Genomic DNA, 26,566 nt, shown 5'->3' with positions numbered 1-26,566 from the left:
AAAAAGCTAGTCATAGGCTAGCTTGCAGACGGATAGCTTTCTACTGAATGCACAGAGACGAAATTGGTATCTATCTTCTCATCTGACCAACTAGCTCTCTAGCTGGCTCCTATGTAAATGCATGTATGGTGTTTTGAATCATCGTGGTACGCTCCTCAATAGCACCTTTAGGTGACCTGGCTCAGATAACACTGAACAGAAAATGTCTCTTTAACATTCTGTGTGAATTGTAAATTGTAAATTGTGAATTTTAAATGTCCTCCTCTCCTCTTCTTTACCACTGTCTCTCCTCCTCTCACGCTGCTAGACTCGTTCTCTCCAGTCACCTGGGTCAGCACTGAGATGGTTCTCATCTTACCTAGCTGATGGAAGCTTTTCTGTGCCAGTGGGTCGGTTCATGTCGGACTCTACCCCACTGTCCTGTCGGGTTCCGCAGGGTTCTGTGCTAGGGCCAATGCTGTTCTCCCTATATATGTTTCCCCTAAACCAGATTATTAAATGTTTTAATGGAATATTTTATCAATTTTATGCGGATGACATCCAATTGTATTGTTCTTTTAAGCCCAGTGAGTGTAATCGTTTTTGCATTATTAATGAATGCATCGATGCCATCAAGAGCTGGATGGCTGATAATTTCCTTCAGCTTAATGCAAGTAAGACGGAAGCCCTCATTATTGCTCCCGACCACATCATCCCCATTATAAAAAATTCTATTGGACCCTTAGGTCAGTGTGTCAAACCTCATGTGAGGAACTTGGGTGTAATTTTTGATGACTCTCTGTCTTTTAACAGCCATGTCAACCAGCTCACACGGTCATGTTTTTATCAGCTCAGAAACATTGCCAAATTAAGATTTGTTGTTTCTAGAGCTGAAATGGAAATGATCATCCATGCTTTTATTTCATCACGCCTGGACTATTGCAATTCAATTTTTACCTGTCTGGATAAATCTGTGCTAAATCGCTTGCAAATCATTCAAAATGCAGCGGCAAGGCTTTTAACTGGCACAAGTAGGCGTGCCCACATCACCCCTATTTTATCCACTCTACATTGGCTCCCCATTAATTATCGTGTCCATTTTAAAATTCTTGTTTTAACTTTTAAAGCCCTCCAAGGTAGATCCCCTGTGTACATTTTTAATTTACTGCGCCCCTACTCCCCCAGTCGTGCACTCAGGTCCCCCACCAACATCTCCTGGTTGTCCCACGGACCCGGTTAATAACAAAACTACAAAAGGTGACCGGTCCTTCCAATTTATGGCCCCTACCCTTTGGAACACCCTCCCCCTTTCTATGCGTTCACTTGACTCCCTATCCACTTTTAAGGAACAGTTGAAAACGTTTTTATTCAGACAGGCTTTTAAATAATTCCTGGTTGTATACGTTGTTTATTTATTTATAATTGTTGTTTTGTTTTTAGTTGCACTCATATTTAGTTATTTAATTGTAACTATGCCTATGTTTACGATGTGTCAGAATTGTTTTATGTGTAGTGCGTTCATCTCTATGTTGCTATGTTTTACTTCTGTGAAGCACTTTGTGATTTTATCTGAGAAAGGTGCTATACAAATAAAGTTTACTTACTTACTTACTTTCATCCTCTCTTCAATAACAAATCCGAATTAAAATACAAAAGGACTGTTCTCTGTCTCTTGTGTCCACTCTGACCGGCGTTGTGCTGAAATACAAAATGTTATATCTTCAATACATTTACATTTACATTTACATTTAGTCATTTAGCTGACGCTTTTATCCAAAGCGACTTACAAGTTCTGTGCGACAAGACAGCAAGAAGGGTATAACTCTATCAGCTGAGTAACAATGTTCATCAAAGTGTTGCGTGTTACAGTGTAGGTTAGTTTATTAGGACAAGTGCAATAGATATAGTATTTATTAAACTATCTACACTCTACAGAGTTGTAAAAATGATTATATGCAGGTATGTACAGACGTGGATATATATATGGTAAGAGTAAATACATTCAGGGTTCGTACGTGGTGCTGGAAATCCTTGAAAAAATGCTTGTAACCCACATTTGAAACATCCTCTGTGTTAATATTGTATGTGTACGATAGGTGCTGCACAGTCACAAACATAACTGAATGACTCCCAATAAGCTGATTGCACTGTTAAATGCACTATAAAATCCTACATGGCCTGACTCCTCCCCCCCTCTGTACTTTCATAAAACAGAAAGCATCTGCTGACAGATATACCAGGTCTGTAGTCAGAGGGGACTGTGTAATCCCAAACAGGAGGTCTGCTTTTAGTCAGACAGCCTTTTCCGTGAGAGCAGCCCACACCTGGAACAGTCTGCCAACACGGCTCAGGGAGTATCAAAGTTACATTTCATTTAAAATTAACTTAAAATCATGGTTGAGAGATGGTCATGTGTGGGACCATTTTAACTGAGGGGATGTATTTTAATTTATTTGTATGTATTTTAGTGTATTGTAACCTTAGCCTCCTTCCATCTTTTTGGACATAGTCCCACTTGTATACATCTATTAATAATATGACACACTGGACTTAAAAGCTGTTCTTAAATCTTGAACTCTTGGCATGTATGGCCGGTAAAGAGGTGATGTGCTGGGTGAGACTGGTCCTTGATGATACACTTGGAGCGGTGGAGGCAGCGGGAGGTGAAGACGGAGGTGACGGAGGCCTTCACCGCCCTCTGTAGAGCCTCTTGCTCTGCCTTTGTGCAGCTGGAGAACCACACAGACACACCGTAGGTCAGCACACTCTATAGTTACTGTATGTACAATACTGCTGTAGGCCTATAATACTTATGTAAATAAGTAAGGCAAATGAAATATATCTGCAGTACAGCTCAATACACACAATTGTTAAGGGGATGCAGACCAGAGAAAGACTTCCATTTTCAATTCATCATAAATGTACAGTTCCCTCCCCCTTGTATATATTTACTGTATGTCACAAATGTAACAGTACTGCATGGTCTGCATCCCCTTAACAATTGTGTGTATTGCGCTGCACTGCATTCTGCAATCTGTTAATAAAGTTTTCAATCAATCCGGGCCTGTGACGTCACTGCAATCTGTTAATAAAGTTATCAATCAATCAATCAATCAATCAATCAAACAATCAATCAATCGGTCACTGTACCCATTCTACAATCTGTTAATAAAGTTTTCAATCAATCAATCAATCAGGGCCTGTGGCGGTCACGTGTACCCATTCTGCAATCTGTTAATAAAGTTTTCAATCAATGGAACCAATGGAAGCGAGGGTCCTCATCCCGCTGGGTCCTCATCCCGCTGGGTCCTCAGCCCGCTGGGTTCTGCAATAGACCTCAGCCCGCTGGGTCCTCAGCCCGCTGGGTTCTGCAATAGACCTCAGCCCGCTGGGTCCTCAGCCCGCTGGGTTCTGCAATAGTCCTCAGCTCAACTTCCTTACAATAACCATATAATATATAAATAGCCAACTAATAGGAAATAGGAGTCATTCCTATTCCCATATATAATGTATATACTCTTTTCTTTCTGGACTCTTTTTGTATCACAAACAGTACTGTATTTGCAAATCTGGTATGTCATAAATGTATAGATGGAGCAGTACTGTCTATCTGTATGTCATGTATGTCATATATGTTACCGACAGGCACGTGACGCACGGAGCGGAGCGGCAGAGCTATATGCCAGTAACCGCCCTTTATTCAGTATCCAGAAATAGCTCAATTGGCAAGACCGCATGGCTGTGGATCCTATGGCTCTTTTCTCGCGAGCGAGTTCGATTCCCTTCAATTTTTTTTTTTTTTTTTTTTAACGTGCATTCGCATCGTACTGTACCCATTCTGCAATCTGTTAATAAAGTTTTCAATCAATGGAACCAATGGAAGCGAGGGTCCTCATCCCGCTGGGTCCTCATCCCGCTGGGTCCTCAGCCCGCTGGGTTCTGCAATAGACCTCAGCCCGCTGGGTCCTCAGCCCGCTGGGTTCTGCAATAGACCTCAGCCCGCTGGGTCCTCAGCCCGCTGGGTTCTGCAATAGACCTCAGCCCGCTGGGTCCTCAGCCCGCTGGGTTCTGCAATAGTCCTCAGCTCAACTTCCTTACAATAACCATATAATATATAAATAGCCAACTAATAGGAAATAGGAGTCATTCCTATTCCCATATATAATGTATATACTCTTTTCTTTCTGGACTCTTTTTGTATCACAAACAGTACTGTATTTGCAAATCTGGTATGTCATAAATGTATAGATGGAGCAGTACTGTCTATCTGTATGTCATGTTATGTATGTCATATATGTTACCGACAGGCACGTGACGCGCGGAGCGGCAGAGCTATATGCCAGTAACCGCCCCTTATTCAGTATCCAGAAATAGCTCAATTGGCAAGACCGCATGGCTGTGGATCCTACGGCTCTTTTCTCGCGAGCGAGTTCGATTCCCTTCAATTTTTTATATATATTTTTTTTTAACGTGCATTCGCATCGTACTGTACCCATTCTGCAATCTGTTAATAAAGTTTTCAATCAATGGAACCAATGGAAGCGAGGGTCCTCATCCCGCTGGGTCCTCATCCCGCTGGGTCCTCAGCCCGCTGGGTTCTGCAATAGACCTCAGCCCGCTGGGTCCTCAGCCCGCTGGGTTCTGCAATAGACCTCAGCCCGCTGGGTCCTCAGCCCGCTGGGTTCTGCAATAGTCCTCAGCTCAACTTCCTTACAATAACCATATAATATATAAATAGCCAACTAATAGGAAATAGGAGTCATTCCTATTCACATATATAATGTATATACTCTTTTCTTTCTGGACTCTTTTTGTATCACAAACAGTACTGTATTTGCAAATCTGGTATGTCATAAATGTATAGATGGAGCAGTACTGTCTATCTGTATGTCATGTATGTCATATATGTTACCGACAGGCACGTGACGCGCGGAGCGGAGCGGCAGAGCTATATGCCAGTAACCGCCCCTTATTCAGAATCCAGAAATAGCTCAATTGGCAAGACCGCATGGCTGTGGATCCTACGGCTCTTTTCTCGCGAGCGAGTTCGATTCCCTTCAATTTTTTTTTTTTTTTTTTTAACGTGCATTCGCATCGTACTGTACCCATTCTGCAATCTGTTAATAAAGTTTTCATTCATTCATTCATTCCAGATATTGATACATACATTGATGAATACAAAAACGGGGCGTATGGCAAAACTTTAATTTTATAAACGGAAAGGTAAAAATAAACACAACACATGATGTATTCTTAATCTTACTAATAGGCTACATAAAAGCCTAAGAACAGTTTAATAAGCCAATCATAATATGGCGAATCGACATGGGTTTAATGCCTACACCCCCCTCCCCCCCAGTATCCACCCCCCTCCCCCCCTGTAGAGGACGACTGGACGAGACTGCGGTGACCGGAAGCCCGCCCGCTCTTCGTCAGCGCGTCGTAGCCGCCCCCCTCCACCACAGGATCAGCCAATGCCCGCAGTGCAACACTCCAATTCAGCCATTGGGTGGAAGCGAAATCAATCAGCAAATCAGCCAATGGAAGCGAGGGTCCTCATCCCGCTGGCGTCTCTACAATTCGTAGCCGCATTTCTGCAGACCCCTCTCTGATTGGTTGAACTCTATTTTTGCAGACCCCTCCCATTTCTGCAGACCCCTCTCTGATTGGTTGAGCGAAGCCCCTCTCTGATTGGCCCCCCGCATGAGCCGAGACAAGCTCCTCTAGCCAGGAGTCGAAACTCCGTTAACTCCAGAGAGAGAGGCTGAACGCAATTTATACGCATGGAAGTATTGATTACGCCATAACGAATCATTAAAAAAATATACCGTTAACTGGAATATGTTGTGTGTGCCTTTACACATGTTGGATAGGATTATGTAATTGGTTTGTATAGCGTCGCGTATAACGTTATTTCGCGTGACTTCACGGTTTATTCACATTTCACAACACAGCCAGCGGTCAACTTGTTTACACTCCCCACTTACTGTACAATGTAACATTTAGATTAACCCAGTTGTCTATCTGTATGTCATATGTTACGATGAATTGAAAATGGGGGACCCTGATGTAAACAAGACGAAAGTCTTTCTCTGGGGTCTGCATTCCCTTAACAATTGTATGTATTGAGCTGTACTGTGTACTGTATACCCATTCTGCAATCTGTTAATAAAGTTTTCAATCAATTCAATCAATCAATAACTAGACAGTTACAATATAACATTTAGATTAATTAACCCAGTTAATGCCTTAAGAGAGAGAGGCTGGTGGTCAAGTCAAGAGTTATTTGTCACAAGTTGTTTATTAGCCTAGACATTTTCAATTCATCATCTTGTTTACATCAGGGTCCCCCATGTTCAATTCATGATAACATATATGACATACAGGTAGACAGATGGACAGTACTGCTACATTTAGACATTTATGACATACCAGATTTTGAACTTGTGGTAGGCCTAGACATTTTCAATTCATCGTCTTGTTTACATCAGGGTCCCCCATGTTCAATTCATGATAACATATATGACATACAGGTAGACAGATGGACAGTACTGCTACATCTAGACATTTATGACATACCAGATTTTGAACTTGTGGTAGAATAGAATAGAATAGATCTTTATTTGTCATTGTTGGTACAACGAAATTTGTTAGGAACATCACCACTGGCATACAACATAAGATATAACATGTGCAAAATAATAATGTCAATAATAGTAGTAATATAGTAATAAGTAATAAAGTATCAATGTCCCAATATATAACATACCATCATTGTCCCAAGTGCATTTAGTGCTTGTGCAAATAAATTAATAAATATAAATATTTCAGTCCAGTGAGTTGATGGAAGGAGGGGGGGGGGGGGGGGGCGTTGACTTGCAAAGGATGAAGTATTGTATAGTGCAGCAATGCAAGTCCGGTTCACAGTTATTGTTGTAATGTGGGAGTGGGAGTTATGTCACCGGGGGTGGGATGCGGGGGGGGGCAAGTTGATGTTCGTCGTTGAGCAGCCTGACAGCCCGTGGGTAGAGGCTGTTGGTCAGTCTGCTGGTTCCGGACTGGATGGATCTGTACCTTCGACCAGAGGGCAGCAGTTGAAAGAGATGGTTTGCTGGGTGGTACTGGTCCTGTAGGATGTTATTTATACGCCGTAGGCAGCGGGAGGTAAAGACTGTGGAGATATCTGGGAGGCTAGCTCCAGTGATCCTCCTCGCAGCCTTGACCACTCTGTGGAGGGCCTCCTTCTCTGCCCTGGTACAGCCAGTAAACCACACCAGTAGTCCGTACGTGAGTACACTCTCTACTGCGCAGTGGTAGAAGTTGGCCATCAGTCCCTGTGGGAGTTTAGCCCATTTAAGCTTCCTAAGGTAGAAAAGGCGCTGCTGTGCTTTGCCCACAGCAGAGGCAATGCTGACCCCCCAGGACAGGTCATCAGACATTGTCACGCCCAGAAACTTAAATTTTGAAACCCTCTCCACCTCCTCATTCCCAATGAGGAGTGGAGAGTGGCTGAGGTCACCAGTCCTGCGGAAATCGATGATCATCTCCTTGGTCTTCGTGGGGTTGACAGGCCTAGACATTTTCAATTCATCGTCTTGTTTACATCAGGGTCCCCCATGTTCAATTCATGATAACATATATGACATACAGGTAGACAGATGGACAGTACTGCTACATCTAGACATTTATGACATACCAGATTTTGAACTTGTGGTAGGCCTAGACATTTTCAATTCATCGTCTTGTTTACATCAGGGTCCCCCATGTTCAATTCATGATAACATATATGACATATATGTATGGGCCACTCTCCAGGTGACCTGCATCGACCTTGCCCACACCAGGATCTCCTCCTCAGACTGGTGAGTCATTCGCACAGTGGCCTCAAAAGAGGTATGGTCAACGCAGGTCCAGGATGGGTTCACCGCACGTCTGTACGTGCAGACATGATATGTGTAACCCTTCGGTAAAAGTCCTTCAACACACAAGCAACAAGATGTTATTTTTTTGAAAGCCAGTAAATACTGACAAAAAAAAGCATAGACACTTAGAAGAAGCAATGTATAGTCCCCCCCACCCACCCAACCTCCTCCAATGTACAGTTTCTACGTCAAATGTATAGCCTTTCTTTTCTGGACTCTTTTTGTATCACAAACAGTACTGTATTTGTAAATCTGGTATGTCATAAATGCAGTGTTGGGAAAGTTCACTTTCTACATGAACTAGTTCAGTTCACAGTTCAAATTTTTTTAAATGAACTAGTTCAGTTCATAGTTCATAATTCAAAATGTTGAACTAAAGTTCATGGTTTCAAAAATGAACTAATTTAGTTCTTTTTATTTTATTTTTTTATTATAGATTTTTCACGTACAGTTACTTACATTACAAAAACACACATTGGGACAGGGGGGGGGGGGGGTCCTCCAGTTCATCTCTATGCCATCATCCACACCATAAGCAAGCAAAAACAAAACAAAAAGAAAAACAAGCAAAAAGGAAAGCAGACCAAGACAGGCACTGTACAGTATTGCACTTGCCTCGAGCGCATTCACATGTAGACATACATATATTTATTTTTTCCTATCCTAGGTCTGTCCATACAATGGGGCACTGGGCCTTTAGAAGGATCCGATACATTTCAGCAGGAAAATAGTCTAATAGTGGGGCCCACACATCCTGAAAGGAAGCGTTGTTGACTCTATGCATTGCACAGTGTCTTTCATGGGGTAGGAGCACACCGAAGATCCCTCTATAATACCACATTTGTAAAAATGGAGGCTTATCCTTAATCCAGTTTATCAGAATGCATTTCCGGGCTGAAAGTAGAAGTTTATCAAATAGTTTGAATTGTAAACTCTTTTAAATGCATACGCCGACGTGACGTCTAGAGGTAGAGTCTGACTCCGACTGAGCGAGTGCTGCTGCTGCTGCTGCTGCAGCTCTCGGCTTCTAATCTGCGCGCAGATTCCTGTTCCACTGCTTGTTGTGAGGAGGAGTCTGATGACGTAGAAGGGGGTGACAGGCTGGTTGCCAGATCGGGTGGTTTTACGCATAATATTTAAGCCTGTTTACAGTGTTTTAACTGAGTTTTCGGCTGAAATGCATTATGAAATATGGCACATCTTTGAACGCCGTTATAATAGTGCTGAGAATGAACGCACTTTTGAACTCCGTTACACAGGGCTGAGAATGAACGCGTTCTCAATTACGTTCATTTAGCGGATATACAGTACGTTCAGTTCAAGTTCGCCCAAAATACGAACGCGTTCATGAACGATCGTTCATTGAACGCGTTCAGGTACATCACTGCATAAATGTCTAGATGTAGCAGTACTGTCTATCTGTCTACCTGTATGTCATATATGTTATCATGAATTGAACATGGGGGACCCTGATGTAAACAAGACGATGAATTGAAAATGTCTAGGCCTACCACAAGTTCAAAATCTGGTATGTCATAAATGTCTAGATGTAGCAGTACTGTCCATCTGTCTACCTGTATGTCATATATGTTATCATGAATTGAACATGGGGGACCCTGATGTAAACACGACGATGAATTGTGAAATGTGAATAAACCGTGAAGTCACGCGAAATAACGTTATACGCGACGCTATACAAACCAATTACATAATCCTATCCAACATGTGTAAAGGCACACACAACATATTCCAGTTAACGGTATATATCTTTTAATGATTCGTTATGGCGTAATCAATACTTCCATGCGTATAAATTGCGTTCAGCCTCTCTCTCTGGAGTTAACGGAGTTTCGACTGGCCTCCTGCCTAGAGGAGCCTGTCTCGGCTCATGCGGGGGGCCAATCAGAGAGGGGCTTCGCTCAACCAATCAGAGAGGGGTCTGCAGAAATGGGAGGGGTCTGCAAAAATGGAGTTCAACCAATCAGAGAGGGGTCTGCAGAAATGCGGCTACGAATTGTAGAGACGCATCCCGCTGGGTCCCCAACCCGCTGGGTCCTCAGCCCGCTGGGCGACGTGGGTTCTGAATTGGCGCAGCTGGATACTATTGGAGTCTGGAGTCCAGACCACGCCTTGAAGGCCGTGTCCCATTGGTTTGTGATTGAGGTGTCATATGTCCCACGGAGCAGTTATGGCCCAAGCCAAGTTTTAAGAAAAGTGGCCTAGTGGTGTCCAGTAGGATCTCCTTTGACTATAATGGATTAAACTTGAGCTGTGCATCTTTAAGTATGGTATGTGCAAATAGGATCAATGAGTCACAGTTTATTATGCAGAGCTACTAGTAGTAGTACTACTACACCTTACCATAGTGGTCGTTTGCAGAAGCAAGGGTGGGTTTACGTTGTTTTGTTATTATTAGCCTACCGACCAGGATTTATTTAATTATTGAAAGACTTGGAGATGATGATGTCCCTCGCAAACTCAAAAGAAAACGTGGATCATCCTCACACGCCGACGACAAACTCGAGTTCCAATGAGGAGGACAGCAACAACAACAACAGGGCGGTGTGTAACGTGTGTAAACGCCTGTACCGCGACCCCAAGATCCTGCCGTGTTTACACACTTTCTGCGCCGACTGCATCGGACAGTTGGAACCGTTCTCGCTACAGTCCGGTGGTGTGAACAACGGCAAACGGGCTCCTCCGGAGAGGAGCAGGGACCAGCAGCCTGTCGTCATCACCGTCCTCTGCCCCGAGTGCGACACGGAGGTGGACATCCCTCCGTCGGGGGCGAACGGCCTGACCACCGACCACCTGGCCCTGGACGAGGTGTTCCTGGAGACCCTGAGGACCGAGCAGTCCGTGGTGTGCGACCTGTGCAGCGACGGGGAGGCGGAGCGCCGCTGCGAGGTGTGCTGTGTCAACCTGTGTGAGTTCTGCAGCCAGGCACACAGGTGAGAGGATCCACACAACAAACACACCTCTGCACGTCCGAGGGCTCCACTATTCTATTGCATTATTTATAAAATCCCCCTGTCACATGAAAAAATTTAACAGATTGCAGAATGGGTACAATACAGACAGTACAGCTCAATACACACGATTGTTAAGGTGATGCAGACCAGAGAAAGACGTTTGTCTTGTTTACATCAAGGTCCCCCATTTTCAATTCATAGTGTTGCTTTTGAGTCATCTACTGTCACAATTTGTGTGTGTGTGTGTGTGTGTGTGATGGTGTAACAGTATGTATTTATTCAGACCGATTTGAATAATAAACAAGTTTCAAGTTTCTTTAATAGTTGTCATACAGAAGTACAGAATACTTTTATACAAAATGCTTCTTACTGTTACGCTCCAGAGACTGTGCAAGACAAGATAAGTATGAAATAAAATAACATAGTATAGTATGTAAATTAGAAGTGAAAAAAAAAATGAGGTCACAGTGTTCAGTATAGACATATGTACAATGTTCGATGCAGAATAGACGTAACTGAGTTACCATATAATATACAATACTATGCAGTGTACTAATATACAATACTATATAGTGCAAGGCAGAAATGGGATGAGGTGCAATTTAGGTACAATTTACAGTAGGTGTACGAGTTGTAGTGCAAATCCTTTATCAATAAATATAAAGTGTGTTTGTGTGATCTAAAGTGTGGAGAATGGGTGCTGCAGTGTGTTGTTTGTTTAAGTGAGTGTGTGCGTGTGGGTGTGTGTGCTGTGTGCATTTGATGGTTGTTGCATAGTGTTTATTGTTCGTTTAGCAGCCTGATGGCCTGGGGATAGAAGCTTCTTCTGAGTCTTTCTGTGCTCGCCTTAAGACTCCGGTATCGCTTGCCTGACCGCAGCAGTTCAAAGAGGCAGTTGTTCGGGTGGCTCGAGTCCTTAATAATTCTCTTAGCCTTCCCCCTGCACCGCTTGTTGTAAATGTTCTGGAGGGTGGGAAGCCCCCCTCCAATTGTGCGTTCGGCTGAACGTGTCACTCTTTGTAGTCTGCTACGGTCTTGTGCAGTGCTATTCCCAAACCAGGAGGTGATGTTGCCAGTCAGGATGCTCTCTATTGTACATGAGTAGAAGTTCCTAAGGATCTTCTGACTGACTTGGAACTTCCTTAGGCGCCTGAGGAAGTGAGGCGTTGTCGTGCCTTCTTCACAACACTGTCAATGTGTGTGGTCCATGTCAAGTCCTCGGATATGTGGGCTCCGAGGTACTTGAAACTGTTCACTCTCTCAACCGGTTCCCCCGTCGATGCTGAGGGGGCTGTAGTCCTTGACCCCCGACCTCCTGAAGTCCACAATCATCTCTTTTGTTTTGCTGACGTTCAGGGAGAGGCAGTTCTCCTGACACCACTGTGACAGATTTTCTACCTCTTCCAGGTAGGCCCTCTCGTCGTTGGCAGAGATCAGGCCCACCACTACTGTGTCATCAGCAAATTTGATGATTGTGTTGTTGTTCCGCTGTGCCACGCAGTCATGTGTGTACAGGGAGTAGAGGAGGGGGCTCAGAACACAGCCCTGGGGGGCCCCTATGTTGAGCGTGATGGATGAGGAGGTGCAGTTGCCTGCTCTTACCACCTGGGGTCTGCCCGTCAGGAAGTCCACTTTTCATGTATTGTGGGATTTGTGGCTTTATTTACTGTATGTGACTGGCACCGGGGATGTATGTTTGATTTGAGCTTTGGTAATATGTATGTGTGTGAATATGAACATTTATATTTGCACTAATATGAGCGTAAATAAATACTGTTTTAAAATCCCCTCTGTCGCTGATGAACCGCTCATGAGTAGGGTTGGGCATCGTTTGGATTTGAACGATTCCGGTTCCGATTCCGATTCTCCCTTTCGATTCCTGTTCTAAACGATTCTCAATTCCGATTCTTTGAGGTGCAGGTCAAAACAGGTCACAGCTTATTTCGCTGGAGATATTATTATAATTTTTTTAAATATTTTCATTTTTTTCATACTATTCACATTGTCAGTTGACTTCATACAGTTTAATTTGGTTGCTGTACTGTAACTAGGGTATTAATAAAAAATAAAAAAAATACAAATTTAGAATCGAAATGCAAACATGTTACTTCCAGAACCGGAAGTTAGGAACCGGTTCCTATTAGAACCGGTTCTCGGTGCCCAACCCTACTCATGAGTGAGTAATGTGACCAACAAGTGGGCGGTGTGACACAGGGCTCTGAGGCAGGAATGTCCAGGTTGTTGATTGGATATGTAGATAGGATATTATATGCTGATAGATTCTTGATGCAGGTGTCTGTCAACCTACACGTTCACAACAGATAAAAAGGCTCTGTTTTGCAAGACTCACCAGCCTACATACACTCACTCACACACACACGCTCACCAGCCTACATTACACACACACACACACACACTCACCAGTACATACACACACACACACTCACCAGCCTACACACACTCACCAGCCTACACACACTCACCAGTCTTCTACACACACCAGTCTACACCAGGGGCGGATTTAGGATTGTAGGAGATCCGGGCTTAGCCCAGATAGGTGCCCTTTGGGGACGGCAGATTTTTTTTGAATTTAATGAACCTGTACGTGCAATTTCCTGCAATATAGAGCCTTCAATCTTGACCAATAAAGCTGCTCTTTTCACTATAAAACTCAGTTAATCATAACGTAGTTATGGTTAGATTTATATATTGGGGGGGATATATCATATTTTTCATATGATCAAAAAGTGGTGGAGCAAGAGCATACCTTTGCTCCCCCAAGTTCAATAGTGGGAGAGCAGAAATGCTCCGAATGCTCTTATGGCCAGGCGTCTATGATTCACTGATACAAAGTAAAATAGTGCAGTGCAATAAAATAGTTAGTAAAATAGAATAAAATAATGCAATAGTGCATTGCAATACAATAGTTATCATCGTATTTTTTCGGGAGGCCGGTAAGGAGTGCATTACAGTAGTCGAGTTGGCTTGAGATAAAGGCATGGATCTGGTTTTCAGCGTCCTTTTGATTTATAAATGGCCGTACTTTAGCTATGTTTCTAAGGTGGAAGAATTAAGTTCAAGTTTCAAGTTTCAAGTTTCTTTAATAGTTGTCATACAGAAGTACAGAATACTTTCATACAAAATGCTTCTTACTGTTACGCTCCAGAGACTGTGCTAGACAAGATAGTATCAAATAACATAGTATAGCATGTAATTTAGAAGTAGAAAATGAGGTCACAGTGTTCAGTATAGACATATGTACAATGTTCGATGCAGAATAGACGTAACTGAGTTACCATATAATATACAATACTATGCAGTGTACTAATGTACAATACTAAGTTTTTGTCAACTTGTTGATTGTGATTTAAAGCTTAGGTCTGAGTCTACCATAACACCAAGACTTAACTCGCTCAAATACAGTTAGCAGCTGGATAGACCACAGATGGAAATTAGCTTCTGCTAAATCTGGTGCAAACATATTTTCATGTAACAATGATGAATTGTCAAAAAAAAAAAAAATGTAAATAGATTCGGGGCTTTTCAGAAAACATTCGGGGCTTGAGCCCAAGTAGCCACCCCCTAGCCCCGCCCCTGGTCTACACACTCACAGTCTACACACACTCACAGTATACGCACTCATCAGTCTACACACACTCACCAGTCTCTACACACACTCACCAGTCTACACACACTCACCAGTATTGTACACACTCACCAGTCTACACACACTCACCAGTATTGTACACACTCACCAGTCTACACACACACTCACCAGTCTACACACACTCACCAGTATTGTACACACTCACCAGTCTACACACACACTCACCAGTCTACACACACTCACCAGTATTGTACACACTCACCAGTCTACACACACACTCACCAGTCTACACACACTCACCAGTATTGTACACACTCACCAGTCTACACACACTCACCAGTATTGTACACACACACTCACCAGTATTGTACACACTCACCAGTCTACACACATGCAGATGTGTTGCTTTGTTAAACTTGATGGTTCTCCTCTTTATTGTGTTTTAGGCGTCAGAAGCGGACGGCCTCTCACACTGTCCAGTGTCTGCAGGAGCTGAAGAGCCAGGGCCGCCTCTCCCGCCCGGTCCTCTGCTCCCTCCACCCCGGCCAGGAGCTCCGTCTCTTCTGCGACCCCTGTGACCTGCCCGTTTGCCTGGAGTGCGCTGCCACGTTCCATCGCGACCACCGCTGCTGTCCCACACACGACGTCATCGACGGCCACGGCGACCGCATCCGAGAGCTGGTCACCGGGCATCTGCAGCCCCGCCTGGGGCGCCTGGAGGAGTCACTGAAGAAGGTGTGTAGGATGGTGGTCAATATATATTAAATACCATCACAGCCCTTCCTCTTCCCTAGAAGAATTAGCCAATGTTTAAAGGTAGAATTTGTAATAGCACCAAATGGCGACCTCTAGGCAAAAGAGCCCCACTTGTTGTTACACTTCGTTTACATTTCTTTGTTTTGGTGTGTGTTGAAGTTTAGTAACTTATTATAGCGTGAATTTCTCCTGACTTCTCTTGGCAGAGCCAGCAGTAGCAACCCCTCAGCTCCCACTCAACTCCAACTCGCACATCAGACCAAAACAATAAATGTAAACAAAGTGCAATACCAAGCGGGGCTCTTGTGCATAGAGGTCATTTGATGGCATTACATGCTCTACTTTATTTTTATTTTTATTTTTTTTAACTTTATCTTTTAGCGTTTATCGCTTTTCTGGTCAAGCATGACCGACAGAAACAGGTTGAAATGGGATGTAGAGCAGGGGAAGACATTCTGAGAAATTACGGCGGGTCCGGGAATCAAACTTGTGTCCCCCAGATCCGTGACGAGCACGGTTTTCCCCGACGCAGAAATAGCGCCGAGATATGCGGTGAGCTACGGGAGCTCCCTACATGCTCTACCTTTAACTCATTCTGCGGCAGTCACGAGAAAAGTCGGGTTAACTCGCCAACCGTTCAGCGGCAATCACGAGAAAACTCTGGTTTTAATCGTTATTTCTTTTATTAGCTATATCCATACATTTTTCATCCATCCAGCCTGATGTTATCATTGGGAATTGGTTTGAGCTCGCAAAAGGGCAAATACCGCCTTCCAGCCGGTATTGCACTCCATTATAAATGATGTAGTTTCTTTTCTGGGCCGATCTGAGCCGTGCGGGCGGGGTTTAAATACTCCGGCAGGACAAGCGTTTACAGCGATACATCTGCGATGCTGCCCCCCCCTTCATATGCAATTCCGGACAATGTGGGATGGCTAATCTAGCGTTGATTTTAGGAAGATTCGATAATCAGGTGAAAAATGACAACGTGATAAGTGCATTCCACTAAAACGCTATTATCGCATCTTTTCCTGGGATTACTAAGAATCACCAAAACTATACTCCTATTCAAAACGGTATAAAACGGAAATGTACGGATGAAAAAACAATCAGTTTTTTGCATGTTGACCAGAAGCAACTCACTGACAATCGACGGTGTTATTAGACCCATAGCTATAATATAAAATATATTTTAAGCACTCGCAAATTTCGCAGTCTCCCGTGTCTGGGTTCACTGACCTCTGACCTCTCCCGTGTCTGGGTTCCCAGGTGGAGACGTCCCAGGAGACCCTGCAGGCTCGCGTGTCGGCGGCAGCAGACGAGGTGCGGGCGTTTGCACGAGGCTACGCCGGCGCGGTGGAGGCCCACTGCGTGTCTCTGCTGCGGCGCCTGGAAGAACTCAGGGTTCAGCGCAGGTGAGCGACGGAAGGGACCAGGGATGCAGCTGTAGTGGTAATAATCGACTGAATTGAATAAGTCTGTTACAATAAATAATCGATGCTTCCATTGCCGACATTTTACTCAGAAGCACTAAGAATCTTAAAAAAAATGCTCTAAAATGACCCTGTTTTTTTTTTTAAAGATTTATTTTTTGGCGTTTTATCGCTTTATTGCTACTGGGCAGTCCAGTAGAGAGAGACAGAGGAGGAATGGGAGACAGAGTGGGGGGAAGACATTCGACAAATAACGACGGGTTCGGGAGTCGAACCCGGGTCGGCCGTGTCGCGGCTGAGCGCGCTATGTGGTTCGCCACTGGGGCGCCCCTAAAATGACCCTGTTAAAGTACTTTAGCACGATTTACAGAATGCATGCATGGGAATAACGCAAGGAAACGAATTAAAATGTAATAGTTTAATTGATCAAATAATCATTGGATGAATCAATTACTTAAATAATCATTAGTGGCAGCTCTAGACTCCACCAGCCACCATGACTTAGCTTTGTCTCAATGGAAATTAGTTTAATATGAGGGTCCAACATTCAGTCTCCACAGAGAAAGAGGTGGGTATGTTCTGTGTACCAGCGTATGGCTTCTTAGTTCTTACTACACCACTGTTGTAATTCACATTAAAACGTGGCCTCCGTCACACAACAGGAACCAGCTACACCTGCAAAAGGCCCAGTTGCAGCAAGCGTTGTCGGACACCCGCGGCGGGGTGGAGTTTGCCGAGAGACTGCTGACGTCCGGCTCGGACGCGGAGATCCTCAGTGCGAAAGGGGTCACCCTGAGGCGCCTCAACAGCCTGGTGGAGAACGGCTATGACCCCCACCTGGCGGCCGTCGCCCCGGACGACGGCAGCAGCATCCGCTTCCTGCCCGGGGAGCGTGCGGGGGAGGTGGAGGGCTACCCTGTGGTGGGGCTGATCCACGCCAAGACGCTGGACCTCAGCAAGTGCACCATTGAGGGAGAAGGTGAGAGTTAGGTTAGTTAGGTTTACCCCATAGTTATGACCAGGGATGTGGGTTGACTGGCATCTACGTGAGTTAATTTTCATTCATATTCTGGCTGGAGAAAACTTGTCACATTGACTTCCCTGGTTATTACACACATCAATTTGGCTAAAGGGGGGCGTGACAATGGGCGTGGCCTATCGCAAAAAGGTTGCAGCTATTGCAAATTCACACTTGTTTTATTTGCAATTGGGTGGATATTAATCTTGTTATAGAGGTTCCCGGCACTGGTTTGATACCTTCCCTGGTTTCTGGTAGAATTGACAGAGTTGCTGGCCGAAGCAAAAATGTACCAGTATTTACTTTTAAGCCTGTGAGCCTGTGGACTTTGACCTAGAATTGTCCTCTTCAGTTGTAGGGCCGTCCTAAAGTCTTGATTGATTGATTGAAAAGTTTATTAACAGATTGCAGAATGGGTACAGTACAGCTCAATACATACAATTGTTAAGAGGATGCAGACCTGAGAAAGACTTTCGTCTTGTTTCCATCAGGGTCCCCCATTTTCAATTCATCATATGACACACACGACATACAGATAGACAGTACTGCTACATCTATACATTTATGACATACCAGATTTTCAAATACAGTACTGTTTGTGATACTAAAAAAATCCAGAAAAAGAGTGTATATACATTTGACATAGAAACTGTGCATTGGAGGAGGTTGGGTAGGTGGGGTGGGGCTGTACATTGGGGGTGGGGGGGGGTGGGGGGGGTGGGTAGGGGGGGGACACACTGTACATTGGAATACTGACATACATTTGACATAGAAACTGTACATTGGAGGAGGTTGGGTAGGTGGGGTGGGGTTGGGTGGGGCTGTACATTGGAGGTGTGGGGGGGGGGGGGGGGGTTGGGTACATTTGAATACTGACAAAGCCATGCTTGGTCTTTATTGTACAACTGGGTTAGGACATTTGTAGGGGCCAGTTTTGAATTGCTGTCTCCCGTAGGTGTTCTTTGAGAGTGTTTTTGAAGGTGGGTAGTGATTCACATTCCTTTACAGCTTTGGGTAGGGCGTTCCAAATTGTTGTGGCATAATTGCGAAACGTGTTTAGTCCCTTGTTTGAGCCGAATCTGGGTTTTACATGATTTGTGGAGCTCCCTCTGGTGTTGTGATCGTGGTATTCACTGACCTTTGGGAAGTATTTTGACATGTACATGGGTACCTTGGTCGTGTAGTGTATCTTGTAGACCAGGCCCATTGCAAGTTGCTGTACTCTGTCGTCAGGGCCGCCTGGGAGAAATGCGAGGCCCTGTGCGAGATTTAAACGCGAGGCCCCCCCCCCCCCCTAAAAGAAAAAAATATATATATATAATTTTTTTTAATTTCTTTTATATATTTTTTTTAATACAGTCAACATATTCTTAAATAATAGCGCTGCCCGAGGCTGGGCATGATACAGTCAACATATAGCAAGAGAGAGAGCGAGAGAGAGCTCCCGTTCTACAGTCAATATACAGTGTTATCGCTGCACAGACCCGGCAATGCCCCTGACCCTCCACCAGAGCAAGGCCAGAGAGAGAGAGATAGAGAGAGAGCATGTCTGTTTGTGTGTGTGTGTTAGAGAGAGAGCATGTATATGTGTGTTAGAAAGAGAGAGAAATATATAGAGAGAGAGCATGTCATTTTGTGTGTTAGAGAGAGATATAGAGCATGTCTGTGTGTTAGAGAGAGAGAGAGAGAGAGCATGTGTGTTTGTGTGTTAGAGAGAGAGAGCATGTCTGTGTGTGTGTTAGAGAGAGAGCATGTATGAGAGAGATAAGCAAAGATGAGCCCCTAAAGGATATTCAACTTTTAATGGAAGAACAAAACAGAAGGAAAAGATAACTTCACAAAGGCAACATGAATATACATAGATCCAAAAGGACAAAGATCAACACTTAAATCCAAAGAGAAGAGGGTCTATACCAGAGAAAACAAAGTAGCAAGGAGCCAATGGCCGACATCAGCTAAATAGGCTAACTGCAAATAGAGTAGCCAGGTACTGACACCAGGCCACACACAGCTTTGGCCAACGCTACCCAAGCTACACAAACGACCAAGACAATTCACACACAGCACATGTCGTATCTCCAAATGTTGTGAAGTAACATATGTTTTGCCTGGAAAAAAACATCATTATTAACAAAACATTCGGGAGGGGAAGGAAGGAAGAGTGGGGTAATGTCCAATGGACATCTTACCTGCACCAAGGAACGCAGGGCGAAAGGCCGCAACACAGGTCTCCACGTTGACGAAAGGCCTCTCGCTGGCGGGACAAAAAGAAGCTATGGCCGGAGCCTTGTCATGGTGCAGGCCCGACTACATCTTCTGTCAAAGATGATGTCGTAGTCAGAGTGCCAGGGCCTGCTATTCTCACGGCTAATGTCAATGGTCGTAGCACAAGCTAACAGCTAACTCTAGGCTAACTGATAGCATCAAGCTAACGTTCCCAGCCGAGCGAAAACGAGCAGCTAACGTCGTAGCTAAACAGCTAACTGGCTAACAGTTAGCTCAACCCGGCTATCGCTAACCACTAGCTAACGCAGAAGCAAGCTATGCGGCTACCACTGAAAAACTGTACAACGTGAGAAAAGCAATACAGGCCAACACTTCAGACAGCCGCTGTGTTTTCCTCTTCTCATCCGAAGAGGGAAGGGAAAAAGAAGGCAATACACGTCCCACTACAGAGTGGTGTTTACCATAGCGGTGCCGGCAACAAGTCCCTCGCGGACTATAGCCGACTTGAGCATGGAGATATTCTCATAATGAAACACCAAGCTCACCTCCCTCGCACCAGGTGCTGACACCAGGCCACACCATAGCTGTCAACATTTCGATTTGAGAAAACGTGCACGTTTTAGCCCCGCCCCTTCTCCTGGCCCCGCCCCCTCAGCCCGCCCCCTCCCACCCGGCCCCGCCCCCTCCCAATGGAGCTGCCTCGTCGCTGCCATCTGCTGGTCAAAACCTGTATGTACCCAGCCATTCGTTGTAGGGTAAACTTTTCCTACTTAGAGTGTAAATGCTATGTAAATTATGGTTTTGTTGAACATTTGTATTTCACAGGAGAGAAACTGTATTCAAAGAAAGCTATTAAAATAGTCTTTGAATCTAAATATACTTTCTTTGTGTTGATTTTACATTAATTCCATGATTTTACTCAAGTAAATATCTGTTACAAGCTTCGGTTTTATGTAGAAAAATGCTGTTTTTAATCTAGATTAATCTAGATTGATTACAGAAAATTGTGAGATTGATTAGTTAATTTTTTTTATCTATTGGCGGTGCTGGTGTATATATTATATATATATATATATATATATATGTGTATGTGTATATATGTAATGTGTGTATATATGTCAGAGAATCAGCCCCTTGCGTCCTTAGTGTAAAGCATATGACATGGTGTATGTTTGTTCATTGATGTGACAGTGTCTGGCAACATACTATTGTTCTTTTTATTTCTTTGTGTTTGTGATTTGTCTTGATGTGTTTGTGAAACTATAAAAGCAATCAATCAATGTATTACCATAGTGTCTTTATACCTTCATCACTGTAGGCTACATATTAATACTACAACTCGTTAAAGCTATAAAAAAAAATACCTATGGTCATTAATTTAGCAGTGGGAATATCATTTTGGAACAGTGTGTGTCTACAGAGAAATGTGAGATAGAAAAAAAGCCAATGCGATTTTGTGTTTTTCCTCAATATCTCTGCAATGCCTGCGAGTTACCAGTAACTGTATTTGTCATACCATGACAATTCATGACAACTTTTAAAACGGATCAATTATTATTTATAAATCGCATTCAGGAAATTGGGCGTCAGAGTGAAGGAGGGGGACGCGTGAACCTAACAGGGGAGGCGCAGAGCAAACGGCTGTTCACCAAGACATTTACACATTCCTGCATCACATACACAGTAACTTTGTATTGTTTTATCCACAGAAGATTTGCAAACCCTTTGTTCCACAGACAAAAGCCACAGAGTGGGCAATCAAGAGACACTGGCTAAGTTGATTTGACACCCTCGGTGCCGCATCAGTCTCTCCCCTGAGCTCTGAGCAAATCCGCTCGCTGTTCTGTTCTTATTCTTCTTCGGCTCGCAACCGTCTCCCGGTCTGACTTCCTGTGATAGCGGTCTAATCTACACTGCTGCCACCTGTCGTCACGGAGGAGAATTGCAGCCATTTTGTAAAAAATAATAAGTACGTACCAATCCGTGAGCCGTGAACAGCGCGTGAAGAGGGTTGAAAAAACAGGAGAATACCGGAAAAAACGGTAGGGTTGACAGCTATGGGCCACACACCGTTAGCTACTACAACAGCTAGCCGGCCCGTTTGGCTCCCGAGAGAGAGAGAGATATATCAATGGCGGGAATAGAATAGAGTGCATTAAAAACTCACCAAACGTCCAAGAGGATGGAGACAACCGCGTGGAGTTGACGAAGTTCATCTGCCGAATGACCGTCCTCTTCATCTTGGCATAACAATGCTGCACGCGCTCTCTCTAGGTTAGCTAACGCTAGTTAGCCTTTAGCTAAGCTAGCTACTAGCCGACATCATCATGGCTATCCCGACTGAACCACACGTTAGCACTCAATATTATAACGTAGCTAAAGCTAACTAGCTGTCCCTGCCGTTAGCCGGGATGGCTAGCCTGACTGAACTGTCTAACATGCAACAACTTTCATCTTCAGTCCATCTGCCGAATGACCGTCCTCTTCGTTTTGGCTGGCATAACTAAGCATAACCTCCAAAGCTGCATGCGCGAAATAGTCAAACGCAGCTGACGCACGCCAGCGTACACATAATGTAACCCCTCCCTTCTTGAAACCAATAGTATGTCTGCTGCAGAGCCCCAGAGCTCCAATAGAGAATAGTGCAGAGCCGCAGAGCCAGGAACATTCTACAAACGTGTCTAATGTGAAATATATAAGCATATAAGCAAAACTAGATTTTAGGTCTGTGATGAAAAAGGGCCTCGCGGGAAGGGGGGCCTTGCAAAAAAAATAAAGATTTTTTTTTTTTTTTTTTTTTTTTTGTGCGATGCCCCCCTTCCCGCGAGGCCCTGTGCGACCGCACTGCTCGCACACCCCCTGAGGCGGCCCTGTCTGTCGTCTACTCTAAGCCATCCTAGGTTGGCAAAGTGTGCAGGGGTGAGGTGGGTTCTAGGAGTCGGGTCAAGCAGTAGTCTGACTAGTTTGTTTTGAGATGTTTGTAATTTGGTTTTTAGTGCCTTTGAGGTGCTTTGGTACCATGAGGTGCAAGCATAGTCGTAGTACCCTTGAACGAGTGCTCCTGCCAGAGTCTTCAGGGTATTCTTGTTTACCAGAGAGGAGATCCGGTACAAGAATCGAGTTCGTTGATTGACTTTTTTTATTACATTGGATGCCATTTTGTCACAGGAAAGATTAGCCTCTAGGATGGAACCCAGGTAGGTAATTTCATCTTTCCTTGTGACAATATTGTCACCCACTGTAACTGAGAAGCCGTCGGTCTTGCTGAGTTTGTTATTTGAACCGAAGAGAATGGACTCTGTTTTGCCCATGTGTAATGATAGTTTGTTATCAGCGAGCCATATGCAGATTCTGCCTAGTTCCGAGCTGAGGGTTTTTTCAACCTGTAACTTGTTCTTGTCAGAGACCAGCAGGGCTGAGTCGTCCGCAAACAGGAACAAGTTGCAGTCACAAGCTGACGACATGTCATTTGCATAAATTAGGAACAGTAGTGGTCCTAGTATGCTTCCCTGTGGAACACCACAGTTCACTGTGAGGGGGGGATAGGGTACCGTTTACCTCCACCATCTGTTCTCTCCCCTCCAGGTAGGATTGTATCCAGCTCACTGATAAACTATCAAAACCAATTGCTTTTAGCTTGTCAATCAGAATGGTGTGATTGACAGTGTCGAAGGCCTTTTGTAGGTATAGCATGACCATGCCGCAGTATTTGCCCGCGTCCACCTCTTGCTTGATGTGGTCGTTCAAATAGAGAAGGCATGTGTCAGTGGAGTGGGATGTTCTGAAGCCAGATTGGAATTCGTAGATTAGATTTTTATCCGCAAGGTACTTTTCGACCTGTTCGTAGACTCTTTTTTCCATGACTTTCGAGCGTGGTCTGTGGTCTCAATAAAGACCACAACGACCGTCTCATGGATTAAGAGGAGGTGGCCCTACTTCAGCGGCCTTCTGCACGGCGGCCGCCACCGTACAAGTTCCCCGTTTTGCATCTATGTGCCATCGCTACTGTAAGATTTTCCAAATAGTCCCTCTTTTGGGTGAACCAGCGGTGCAGCTGTAGAGCTTATATTATGTGGGGAAAGTGGGACTCCGACAGCCAACATCTTTATTGTGTATCCCCACCACCCTCTCCCAACCCCCCTAGCTGCCTGACATGAAGTCATATTTCTTAGGAAACCAGGCTTTTGGGTCATTGCAATGCTCTCTATCCCAGGTGTTTCCGCTGGAGTACAGGTGTTCTTTTAAAAGGATGTTGAGCAGCCTAACACTGTCTCACAACAACACCCCAAGGGCTTTGTGTACCTGCATAATGAGCTGTTTACACACACACACACACACGCACACACACACACACACACACACACACACATACAGAGACACACACACACATACAGACACACGCACACACTGGCTGCCTTCACTGAAAAATACCCAGAGGCAATGGAATGCAGGGCTAACTAACACGAAGGCGACATTCCCAGTGTCTACAGGAACCTTTCAAGTGGCAAGTATTAGCTTGGCAAGATGACTAGTGTGTGTGCTGGTCGGCTCCCAACTCTCACACTCACACAAACACTGTCTGGCAGCCTGTCCCTGGGAAGGACAGCGACAAAGCGCTCTGCTGTGAGTTGTGTTAACCTGCAGAGCTGAATGCAGCGTGCGTGCGCCCGCGCGCACGCCTGGGGCTCACGTGCACCACTTGGCCAAAATTGCACTAAATTCAATCTAAATTGCACCACCTTTCTTCCACAGTAACTTGAGTATGTTTCTTAGGGACCCTTTCTCTGTTTCTTTAGAAGAAATTAGGCTGAATTAAGTTTCGGTATCACAGCTTGAGTTAAGCCATTATTCTTTTAATCAAATGTAAACTGTTTGTATGGAGATATATTTTTTCTTTAACAATTCTTACCAGATCTGTATGGTATGTGGAGGAAACATAGAACATCACATAAAGGCTTACTGAGGCTTATCCCACCACAATATGATAAGATGTTTTAAGTCGGGGATTTTGACACTGCTGTCCTCAAACAGCACAGGTGAATGTCTGTGAAAACAGCTGCTTCTGTAATGGTCACAGCTGATGGGGTACTTTGCAAGCAGATACACAGACATGAACACACACACACCAGCAAACTCTTAATCCTGCTTAATAATAAAAAATATTTTAGATTAGATTCAAATATATTCTCATTATACAGCACAAGTACAGTGCAACGAAAATAGGTTTGGCATCCAACCAGAGTGCAAATGTAACAGTAAAGTGCAATAGTAAATATACAATGTACAGGTGATTAAACTGGGTATAAACTACTGGGTGTAGTGCTAATCAGATGTATGTACAGAGTTGTAGTATTAATATGTACAGTGATACAGGTATAAAGATAGTATGGTAGTCAGTCATACTGCCCAGCGGTGGAACTAGTAAGGGTAGGTAATGGATACAAATATAGATATTGTATCTACAGATCTGTAAAAGGATTATGTGGTATGTATGTACAGACAGGTGGATATATATATACGGTAAGAATATGGCTGTCAATGTGGCACAGAGTTCAGGGAGATGACAGCTGATGGAAAGAAGCTGTTCCTGAGTCTGATTTGAATGGTAAATAAATGGTAAATGATGCATTTATATAGCAGCTTTTATCCAAAGCTCTTTACAATGTCTGTTCCTCACATTCAGATTTATAACTGGTGACAGATATGATACTCACCATTGTGTCCTGTATGATAGGGTGGGTTGGCCTTCTCTTGCAGAAAGGCGCAACAAACACTGGTATTTATTTATTTTTAAAGCCCTTATTGGTAAACAACCTGTTTATATCTCCTCACTGTTAGATTGGAATATTGGAACCTATTCAACTCGATCGAATGACTGGATGGTTCTTAGGGTTCCTCAGATTTGTTCTGAGCTAGGGAAGTCAGCCTTTTCCTTTGATGCCTCTAACTCATGGAATGTCCTTCAACTCACGCTAAAATTGGAGGTTCTCCCTTCCCTTGGAATGTTTAAATGTATGATTTCAGACCATTGTGTGACTACCTGTAACTGTTTTAGTTGATATTTTAAAATTATTTTTAAACGTTTTTAATTTGTTTTACTCTGGTGTTTAAATTTCTGTGAATATTGTTTTTATTATGTACTGTACAATCGTCGTTTCTGTAAATGAGGGAAACCTCAGATGCTTACGATTTTAAATAAAGGTTGAAATGAAAAAATTCACCCATTCACACACCGACGGCGGAGGCAACCATGCAAAGTGCCAACCTGCTCATCGGGAGCAATTAGGAGTTAAGTGTCTTGCTCAAGGACACTTCGACACGCTGCCCGGGAGGAGCAAGAATCGAACTGGGAACCTTCTGATTACCAGACGACCTCTCTACCTCCTGAGCCTCTGTCGCCCCTGCTTGAGTCTGCAACACAAAATAGTCTAGTGTTGTCCAAACTAGTCTCACAGTACAGTCATGTGGTTATATTATCATACTGGCAATCGCGTCTCGCTCTCGCCATTATGAGATAACTCTTATCTCCTAGCACTTAATGTGCTCACGAAACAAACAAATGCACTTGCATGCACGTGACCAGGCCACGCCCCTGCGTCTCACTATATGACGCCGGACATGGTCACAGATCTACCTTCCTCTTTTTGTTTCCA

The 26,566-nt window shown here is 44.1% G+C and overlaps 2 protein-coding genes across 2 annotated transcripts in view; both read left to right on the top strand.

Moving 5' to 3' along the window:
• vtcn1 (V-set domain containing T cell activation inhibitor 1) overlaps nt 1–5,389 on the top strand; it is a gene marked incomplete at both ends in the record, with an annotated part of 48,975 nt that extends 43,586 nt beyond the window's left edge. Inside the window, one exon of the mRNA XM_084314021.1 lies at nt 5,364–5,389. Coding sequence (XP_084170147.1) covers nt 5,364–5,389 — 26 coding nt within the window. The remainder of the gene's footprint in view (nt 1–5,363) is intronic.
• Nucleotides 5,390–10,109: 4,720 nt separating this feature from the next.
• Nucleotides 10,110–26,566, top strand: part of trim45 (tripartite motif containing 45) — a 35,177-nt gene continuing 18,720 nt past the window's right edge. Inside the window, exons 1-4 of the mRNA XM_084315267.1 lie at nt 10,110–10,852; nt 14,927–15,215; nt 16,506–16,651; nt 17,332–17,648. Coding sequence (XP_084171393.1) covers nt 10,359–10,852; nt 14,927–15,215; nt 16,506–16,651; nt 17,332–17,648 — 1,246 coding nt within the window. The 5' untranslated portion in view covers nt 10,110–10,358. The remainder of the gene's footprint in view (nt 10,853–14,926; nt 15,216–16,505; nt 16,652–17,331; nt 17,649–26,566) is intronic.

This window comes from Notolepis coatsorum (genome assembly GCF_963971535.1).
Source record: "Notolepis coatsorum genome assembly, chromosome: 5".
Lineage (NCBI taxonomy): Eukaryota > Metazoa > Chordata > Actinopteri > Aulopiformes > Paralepididae > Notolepis > Notolepis coatsorum.
This window is presented reverse-complemented; position numbering and strand designations above follow the sequence as displayed.